We start from the raw sequence: 9521 nt of genomic DNA, 5'->3' as shown, positions 1-9521 counted from the left end.
GCGATTTGTGCGAGCATACTCGATCTCTCCGTTACCGCGAGCAGCCTAAATATAGAGTGACACTGTGGCATTAATTTGTTGAATGGAAAGATAGGTGCGTTCACGCTCGAGGGGGACCGTACGTCAGTCATTGTGGGGTAAATCACGACGGGGCACGGCGGCAGAAATCTCTGCATCCGCGCGAACGCGCCTCGCGGCTCCCTCTTTCGAAATCGCGCTCGGCTTCAAACGTTTTGCACGGACGTTTTTCGGCTGGAACACGTTCTTGAAGCGGGGGTGGTGAAAGAATTCACCTCTTAAAATTTCTCGAAGATCCCGGAAGTGTGATCACGAACGATCACGGAGGGAGAGTACGGCTGCTCGACTGCGGCGCATCGAGAATGCGGAGATAAGGACGACGCAAGGATACCAAGGGGACAACCGAGGATCTCAACTTGGTGCGAGAGAGACGCACACTAAATAGCGATAATTGCGTACGTATTGTTTGCAATTTCGCTGAACAATCGTATCCGTCGTTTTTTCGTGCTGTCGGACATTACGTTCTCACCTTTCGCCTCTTCGAAACGAAGTTATATTTCTGAAGAAAGCAATATTTGAGACTATGTTTTTTGTCCGTGCGTGTTATCATCTATATTAATGTTATTGACTAATCACTATCGTTAGAGGGACAGCTTCGTGTAACTCGCTAGAAAAAAGATGATTTTTAGGAATTTAAAAAAAAAGAATTCACACACACAATAGATCTTTTTGAAACTATTAAAGTATTTTAAACATTTAAAAAAGTAAAAACAATTTTGTAAAATAATTGTTATATTAGAAATTATAAAGTTATTTCGCCGCGGCTTCGGCATCGGAGTCGCCTATCGGCGTGCAGTATAACGCCTGTATTCGTCTAAAACAAAAGTTGAAAGTTTTGTTTTTTTCATAGGATTTATAAGAGAAAAATGCGTTTAAAGTTTTAGGTATTAAAAAATAACAATTTTTAGAAATTTAAAGCTGTTTTGCTATTCCAAATTAGTTTGCTATTCTAAGTCCATACAGCATGCTTCCTCTTTAAAGTTTTGTAGCTCAATTTGTTGAAGCTCTCTTCGAGCTTCTTCGTGTTGATTAGACTATGGCACTCCTGTTTCTTCAACCGCTTGCGAGTATCAGCGAGTATCAGCGAAAAATTTACATTGCTGTCCAATATTGATTTCTAGCATTTCCATAATTTTTAATGTGGCATAATAGCCTTCATAGAAAACACTAGCAGCAATAAAAACGGCAATCTTGATAATCTTTATACCGGAATTCAAGTGTTTCGGAGTCAAACGCATGAGCAACCTATACCTTCGTAATGCGCGATCGTTCTCAACTATCGATACTATGTCGATAGTCATACATCTAAGAGTCACCTCGTATCCACGGAGTTTATGCATACAATAAACTAAACAAAGGACCGCTACCTGTGTAACGCGCAGCTATAAAATCGATGGTAAAATAGCCTCGTTAATACTTCGAATTTCGATCTATAACTTCAGATACGTATTTTTCAGGTGTGCTACTATTGATTTATGCAAAAAAGATCGATTTTTCTCGATCTATTACACAAAGCTCCCTCTTCTTGCTGCCCTCAAACTTGCTGCTACTCATAATCGTTAATTACATTAATTATATAGTTAATTATTGTAAAGCGTTATAACACATATACAACAGACGAAATAACAACCGACACGGTTGCCAACATCTATCGCGAGTTTAAATAATTTGAAATAGGACAAGGTTGAGAGCGATGAGAACACGCATTTGGCGAACGGTGCGATTCCCGGAAGTGGCTCGTTGTCCATCGTCCGTCATCATCAAGACCTTTTTACGTTGACTATATGTCATATCTTGTACGCACCTAAGTGCGCTCATGAGCGGTGACGACGACGACGATGATGATGACGACCGATGAACACTAATTCACTACTCTAATACACGGAGAAAACTACTATGATTGCTATATTCACATATTCTATGGTTTGAGATAAAATTTATGTGATTTTAAATGAAATAGATATGACACTAAAAGTTGCTGTAATTACATGTCCATTTATACAGTTCTTACAATCATAGTTCTTATGATGTATAATGTTTAGTTAGTACATCTTCGTATACATAGTTGTCTTAACTAAAGAAATATTGCTGTTTCTCTGTTGTGATCTGCAGAACAAATGCTATAGTTGAGAAATCCGTAGAGTTTAGTTGCAGCACTGAGAGTACTGCTCAAACGCATATGGATAGACAATATCATATTCATAAGAAGATTAGTGTATCATTTCCAGAGTACTATGGTTACTACGACCATTTTGTATGCATGGTCGAAAGCTAACATTAATATTCCCTTATAGCAACCATATTTAGGCAAGTAATATTTTTAGTGTTTTCTCCGTGCGAGAGAGAGAATACGAATATATTATGTTTTATTTATATTAGAGACTCTCATTATTGTGATATACTGTCCCCGACATCCGACGTCCCGGATGTCCCGACATTTCGTTCGCTCACTCGAAGGGCTTCCTGTGGCCGTTAAAGACCGGCGGCATTGAATAGAGAACGAGAAATGCGCGCGTTGCGCAAGCCACTTTTTATAGACGGCAATTGTCAATCAGCCCTTCGCTCACCCATCCCGCACGCACTCTTTCCTCTTCTCTGCCGATTCGATGATCCACTCCGTGGTACAAGTACGCGGTGTTGCGGTTCCAGCGTTTTAGTCGAAAAGCAGAGCGTGAGTCGCGCTGGCGCGCCAGCCGATTGACGTTGCTTCCCCTCGGCTCTCTCTCTCTCTCAGTCGGCCGATTGGTAGAGATGAGTTCCTGAAATCTCGCTTTCGTCTCGTCGTATACAAATAATGCCTTCGAGGGGATCATCCGGCCGCTCCAAGGTAGACAGATCTACCAGCCCTCTGTCACGGAAACCGCAAACGGCTCCTGTGAATCCGGTGCAGGAACTGCAGGCCCTCTTCGCCGAGCCCGTGGTGAATACCAACACCGGCACCACCACTACCGTTATCTCCAATGGAGGCGAGAAGGAGTCGGATTTCCGATTCGAGGCCATACAATGCCTACGATCCTCCGTCGTCAAGAAGACCAAAGACTTGCCGGAACGAGGAAGCTGGAGCAGCAAGGTGAGGCAACGATCAACATCATCTAGAAGAACAGCCGGACGAACGTCTAATCGCCGATAATCGCCGTTCTTGTGTCTTCTCTCTCTCTCTTTCTCTCTCTTTCGAAGATCGAGTTCATCCTGTCCGTCGTGGGACTGGCCATAGGCTTGGGAAACCTATGGCGGTTTCCTTACCTCTGCTATAAGAACGGCGGTGGCGCTTTCATGGTGCCTTACTTCATCGCGCTTGGCCTGGCGGGTATACCCATGTTCCTGATGGAGCTGTCTCTGGGACAGATGATGACAATCGGCGGCCTCGGTGTCTTTCAGATAGCGCCGCTCTTCAAAGGTGACTTTATACGTGTGCACGGATCTTATCTTCATGTCTGAGTCTCGTTGAGACACCTCGCGAAGAGTTACGTGACGATGACGATCATCTCCCCAGGCATCGGATACGCCACCTGCGTGCTCTCCTGCTGGACTAATGTTTACTACATCATCATTCTCGCTTGGGCGCTCTTCTACTTTCTGGTCTCCTTGCGAGCCGGTGAGTCGATTTACATCGCTGTATGCGCGGCATACCGACGTCCTGATCACTGAAATTGAATAACGAAATTGTCACATCCATTGGGGATTCTTATTTGAACAGACGTACCTTGGCGAAGCTGCGATAACTCATGGAACACGCGCTACTGCATCACATCTGATGCGCTGTGCTGGCAAAACGAGTTGTCGAACGACACCATGTGCGCCACGTCCATCGGAAATTTGAGCACCACGTTCCTAAAAGATCCAGTCAAGGAGTTTTGGGAGTAAGTTAGCAGGGATCGTTGATGATGCGCTATTAACAGATTAATTGCGTCGATATGACGCGAAGTATCGCGAATTTATTTCTCATCTGCTACGAATAGGAGACGAACTCTGCAGATCTCCGCGGGTGTCGAGGCAGTGGGTAGCATAAGATGGGAATTGGCTGGGACATTAGCGGTCGTGTGGATTATGTGTTATTTCTGCATCTGGAAAGGCGTCAAGTGGACCGGCAAGGTAATGAGCTCTTTAAATTAAATCCTCCTACTTCACTCATTCAATATATAATGTATAGGTCGTCTACTTCACGTCGCTCTTCCCGTATGCGCTGCTGGCTGTGTTGTTGGTACGAGGCTTAACACTTCCTGGCGCTTCAGAAGGCTTGAAGTATTACGCCACTCCGAATCTCTCGAAACTCGGCGATCCCGAGGTAAAAAGAACTGTTTTGGAAAAAAATGGCAGTTTCACATTGTTAAAAGTAAAAGCTCCTCATATATTATTAGTAAAATGTAGAAAGGGCCAATGAAAGTCTGAATTATCATCTATTGTATGTATGGATCAGATTAATTAATTGAATAATGATTAATTACTTGATTAAAAGATAATCATTTTTTACTCAACTTCAAATTAGTTCAGTTAATTTTAAATAAAAAACTTTACAATAAAGTAGTTACTATAATTTTTTTTTACTTATATAAATTTATATAAATTTACTTATATAAACTTTTCCTTATATAAGTTAAAGTAATTTATCAATATTAAATTAAAAATTAATATAGGCTACTTGCAATGTATAAAAGAAAAATTAAAAAAAATTATAGTAGAAATTATTAACTTTTGAATTAGTTTTTGTTTATGTAATTTTTAACGTAACTGAGAATTAATTATACCTATAGTTCACTAACTTCAAATTTGTTTTAACTTAAAATGTTTTTAACTTGAAAGTTAAAAAAGGATTAACTTACTCAACCCTAAACACAGACAATAAAATTTGAAATTTACTGACTACAGATTCAAGCTGTCGTTGGACCCTTTCGCGTTTGATTGATTATTAATTTCTCGTGATCGTGCAGTTCGAGAACTAAAACGTAGCTATCATCATCATTTGTACTATCATATTGTACGTATAGGTGTGGATAGATGCGGTGACGCAGATATTCTTTACTTACGCTCTCGGTCTAGGCGCGCTGGTAGCACTAGGCAGTTACAATAAGTTTAACAATAACGTTTACAAGTGAGTACCACTCCCCATGTCTTTCATCTATATCTTTTTGCTCTTCTCTTCGTACGCATCGACGAATCTCCATTCGCTTTCAGGGACGCTCTCATCATATGTTGTGTGAATACTTGCACTAGTTTGTTGAGCGGTGTTGTTATATTCTCCGTGGTCGGTTTCATGGCTCACGAACAGCAGAAACCGGTGGCCGATGTAGCTGCTTCTGGTAATGTGCACGCATTATCGTTATCATTATTATCTCTGACAAATTCCCAGCGAAGACGTGACAATGATTCGGAATCATTGAGTCGATTGTTTCACACCAATTAGGACCCGGTCTGGCGTTTCTGGTTTATCCCTCAGCGGTTCTGCAGCTACCCGGAGCCTCGGTCTGGTCGTGCCTCTTCTTCTTCATGCTCCTTCTGATAGGCTTGGATAGTCAGGTATAACACGTTCCCGACGGACGTCGGGAACGTCCCGAAATTACATCGGTGAATTAGTGCTGAATGATGAGAGCAAGTCGTTTTTCAGTTCTGTACGATGGAGGGCTTTGTCACCGCTGCCGTGGACGAGTGGCCGCGATTACTAAGGAAGAGGAAAGAACTGTTCATCGCGATCGTATGCTTGATCTCCTACTTGATTGGATTGCTGTGCGTCACGGAGGTGAGCATACATATGTGGTGGCGGGTTACATATTCATACTTCGCTTTAATCAATGTCAGTCATCCCTCTGAACGTTTGATGAGTTTCCAGGGCGGTATGTATGTGTTCCAACTGCTAGACACGTATGCCGTCAGTGGGTTCTGTCTGCTCTTCCTAATGTTCTTCGAGTGCATCTCTGTGTCGTGGGCGTTTGGTGTAAATCGATTCTATGACGGCATACGGGATATGATAGGTTATTATCCATGCTTCTGGTGGAAGATTTGTTGGACGTTCACCACGCCTGCTATCTGTGTGGTAAGGATGCTGTTACCTAATCCTGGACGATGATTTCATGTGGGCAATGCTGTCTTTTTGGTAAATGTTTCTCATGTTCTCATGTTCTCCGCAGGGCGTCTTCATCTTCAACATCATCAAGTTCGTGCCCGTGAAATACCTCTCGTACGAATTTCCATGGTGGAGTCACTTATTGGGTTGGCTTGCGGGCCTTTCCTCGATGCTATGCATTCCAGGCTACATGATCTATATCTGGTACGTTACACCAGGAACTACCTCAGAGGTATGTAGGATTTAATAAATATAAAGCGTGCGCGTCCATGTGCAAAGTTTAACGACTCATTCCGTGTATCTTTTCAGAAATATCGAAAATTGATAAAAATAGAGGACAACGTAGCCGCATTACGGAAGAAACTCAATCCATCCAAAGCTGCTGTCATCAACGCCGAATTTGAATTATAAAACCGCATTCGTTCTACTCACGATCGCGGATGCGGGAATGCGGGTCGCGCAGTGTACGAATTTACGACGAAAACTCAGAGAGCTCAGGAGCTCGTTGCAGAGAAACGGAGGGATCCAAGCGCAACGAGGAATGCGAAACGGACTGGAGATAAATTAGATTTCGCTCTCGAGTAGCACCGAGAGAGATAAGGTATACCGTGTGTGTCTCATTCACTTCGGCACAAGTAACATCGAGCGACGTTTATTAATTAAACTGATATATCATATACCTCTTATAATCCGCCTTCAAACAACATATCGTATAAAAAGGAACAAAGACAATAATAATACGCTTCACAATAATGACACGCTCGATCAGTTCACCCTTTTGATTTCTCTCCTCCTACGTTCTAACGTCACAACTGCACGTACCATGCATTCCTCTAACGAGATAATGCTAAAATTCGCTTCGAAAGCCTCTTAGCCTAGTTAATAGAAAAATCAAGCCCGATCGTTTCACTTAAACGTGTTAGATAAAATATATGTACGTATATGTATGCTCGGCGATATCCGATTTTCAACCGCAATGTGTCCGAACGTGTTTTTTCTTTCTCTCTTTTTTTTTTGCCGTCGTAATAAATTATTTTCAATAACGCAGAGTGTACGCGCTGCGCGCGGTTGCTAAGAAAGATTTCGGCTGCGATCAGCGACTACGTCGCGATTTAAGCTCTACGGATCTTTGTTCTGCATCTCTTTAATACGAACGAGTAGCTGCTCCTTCCACTGATCTTCGGAAATTGTACTCGCCCACTGCGGGATGGAAGTCTCAGGAAGCGTGATGGACGCCATCACGGATTTCACCTGCTTAATCTTGGCCGCGTCCAAGTCGATGTCGGAGCGATTGTATGGACATGACCAGACTTCCAACACCTCCGAGGCACAGCTCTGATAAATGACAAATAATACAATCATATAATCGTTATTCAATTATTATACACTATCCATCAATTATTTAATTATTCAGGGTTGAGTAATAACTAGTTAAAAGTTAAGTTGAAACGTTAATAACTTTTAACTTAATTTGGTTAATGGTTAATTTGGTTAACTTAATTTTAAATGAATTAACTTTTAACTTAAACTAAGTTTTAAGTTATTTTAAAATGCGTCAACTTGAATTTATTAATTTCTTTATTTAGGTTAAAATAATCTCTAATCTATATAAATATTAAAATTTAACTCAATATAACTTTAAACTAAATTAATTTAAATGAAAATTAATTTACCCAACCCTGTATCTATTATATTTCAAGAAATTACGATTAGAATATTATATTCTACTAATGCTTACCTGATGTGCCTCGATTAATGGGGTAGGTGGTGCTTGATTCAGCTCATCTACTCCAGACAGCCATTCATCGTTCTAAAAGAAAAAGAGAGATGTAGGAAATGTTTGGTTTCGGTTACAATTTATTTTTGATTTTCTTTGATGTAACTTGCAGTAAGCAAAGGTAAATTTTATTTTATCTTTCAAATACCTCATCTTCATCCAATATAGGATCAGCATCAGTGGATACTTGGGACAATGGAATATATTCCGTTATCCCTATATCCTCATCCTCACTATCTAAGTCATTCGCCTCTCTCGCGTCCAGGGGTACATTAGAGGTCGTCAGACTCTCTTGAATGGGTTCTTGTGTGGGCTCAGGCGACATAGTGAATCGATAGATTCAATTAACTATGGTAAACAAGAACTTTTTATCAACATATTTTTTATCAACATATCAGCATTAACATAACAGTCGATTCTTTTTAGATAAAAATGCAAAACAAAGACATCAGTCCAAGACATCAGAAAGAAGAGCAAAAGAAAAAAAGAAAGAGCAGCTAGGTAAGGTCTTCCAGTATTATTCTAACCTTCATGTTACTCTTAATCCTGCTATGACAGACATGCATGTTTAATATCGCGGGGAAATTGAGCGCATAATAGTACGTTGATACTAACGATACGAAACGGAGCATCTCCTAGATCATGGATGGCTGCAAATAAACTCGAAATCGACTACGCAAGACTAATGTTTGACAGTTCGCTGCTGATCGTCAGGTCATCCCAGCCTCTTTTTCGGCTCCAGCTGATCCACAGCTTCACTCGGTCGATAATTGCAACAACAAACGACGCGCCCGCTACGGACGAACGCAATGTTGGTAATTAATCGGTCGCCCTCGAAATAAAGAAGGAAACTCCCTGTATCGGTAGAGAAGTTACTTACGGTAGTGAAGTTTCCTCACAACTTTGTGCAGAGTGCACTGTTAGAATATTTCTAACTAATGAAACGGGAAAAAGTTTTGACATCAATTTTATTCAAACATCAGAACACGCCATGTCCCGGTTTACATAACGTCTTTTACGAAGAGAAAGAACGGTATGCATTTCTGCTCTAGTTTAAATACTTAGAATAGTATCTGCTCTTTTCAGAGGTACTTCGGGCTGAAAGTCAATTTTCTCGTATAGCCGAACTAATCTTTAAAATGTGTAAAATGTGTAAATGTGTAAAATGTGTATAATGATGCGTTAAGGGCCCAGAAGTGCGATTCTGTAACTCATTATTGCAGTTAACGACATTCTCGTTGTCGTTAATTGCAACAATGAGTTACAGAATCGCACTACAGATAGCAGAAAATTATAAAACTCTTGGTTAATCACTCTTATAGAAATATCATACTAAGAATCATTGATAATTACTTATTTTCAGTATTAAAAATACTGGATAATAAGTAATTATCAATGATTCTTAGTATGATATTTCTATAAGGGCGGAACTTTTGATTAATGACGTCATAAATGAGAAAACGTGCGTCCAAAATTCTTGAGAAATATCCCTTATAGAAAAGTATCACTGGCTGTGATAAATTGGCCAGTAATAAATAGTAATTTTATTACTAGTACAAGTAATAAAATTATTGAACGACAGTAATTATCACTGGCCAAATTATCACT

General features: G+C 40.6%; 2 protein-coding genes across 2 annotated transcripts; one reads left to right on the top strand and one right to left on the bottom strand.

Annotated features, from left to right (window-relative positions):
- Window positions 1-2833: 2833 nt before the first annotated feature.
- LOC116844370 (sodium- and chloride-dependent GABA transporter 1-like) lies at window positions 2834-6889 on the top strand. The gene is made up of 13 exons (XM_032815804.1): window positions 2834-3148; window positions 3256-3475; window positions 3572-3673; window positions 3776-3938; window positions 4038-4170; window positions 4229-4363; window positions 5064-5167; window positions 5251-5375; window positions 5480-5592; window positions 5681-5812; window positions 5903-6106; window positions 6201-6368; window positions 6446-6889. The coding sequence occupies exons 1-13, from the start codon at window positions 2873-2875 to the stop codon at window positions 6545-6547; spliced, it is 1977 nt and encodes a 658-aa protein (XP_032671695.1). The 5' UTR covers window positions 2834-2872; the 3' UTR covers window positions 6548-6889.
- Window positions 6773-8698, bottom strand: LOC116844372 (male-enhanced antigen 1). Its single transcript, XM_032815806.1, has 4 exons — window positions 8529-8698; window positions 8062-8261; window positions 7875-7946; window positions 6773-7471 (listed from the first exon to the last, which is right to left on the bottom strand). The coding sequence occupies exons 2-4, from the start codon at window positions 8236-8238 to the stop codon at window positions 7256-7258; spliced, it is 465 nt and encodes a 154-aa protein (XP_032671697.1). The 5' UTR covers window positions 8239-8261; window positions 8529-8698; the 3' UTR covers window positions 6773-7255.
- Window positions 8699-9521: the final 823 nt, after the last annotated feature.

Source organism: Odontomachus brunneus, unplaced genomic scaffold (assembly GCF_010583005.1).
Source record: "Odontomachus brunneus isolate Ranch 3 - 2012 unplaced genomic scaffold, Obru_v1 Obru_scaffold_041, whole genome shotgun sequence".
In the NCBI taxonomy this organism is placed as follows: Eukaryota; Metazoa; Arthropoda; class Insecta; order Hymenoptera; family Formicidae; genus Odontomachus; species Odontomachus brunneus.
Note: the sequence above shows the minus strand (reverse complement) of the source record. Positions and strands in the feature narration are given on the sequence as shown.

Coding starts and splice junctions, on each gene's coding strand:
- LOC116844370 (XM_032815804.1), top strand. CDS start 2,873: ATGCCTTCGAGGGGATCATCCGGCCGCTCCAAGGTAGACAGATCTACC. Junction 3,149..3,255: donor GAGGAAGCTGGAGCAGCAAG/GTGAGGCAACGA, acceptor TCTCTTTCGAAG/ATCGAGTTCATCCTGTCCGT. Junction 5,593..5,680: donor TGATAGGCTTGGATAGTCAG/GTATAACACGTT, acceptor GTCGTTTTTCAG/TTCTGTACGATGGAGGGCTT.
- LOC116844372 (XM_032815806.1), bottom strand. CDS start 8,238: ATGTCGCCTGAGCCCACACAAGAACCCATTCAAGAGAGTCTGACGACC. Junction 7,947..8,061: donor CTATATTGGATGAAGATGAG/GTATTTGAAAGA, acceptor TTTTTCTTTTAG/AACGATGAATGGCTGTCTGG. Junction 7,472..7,874: donor CATTAATCGAGGCACATCAG/GTAAGCATTAGT, acceptor GTCATTTATCAG/AGCTGTGCCTCGGAGGTGTT.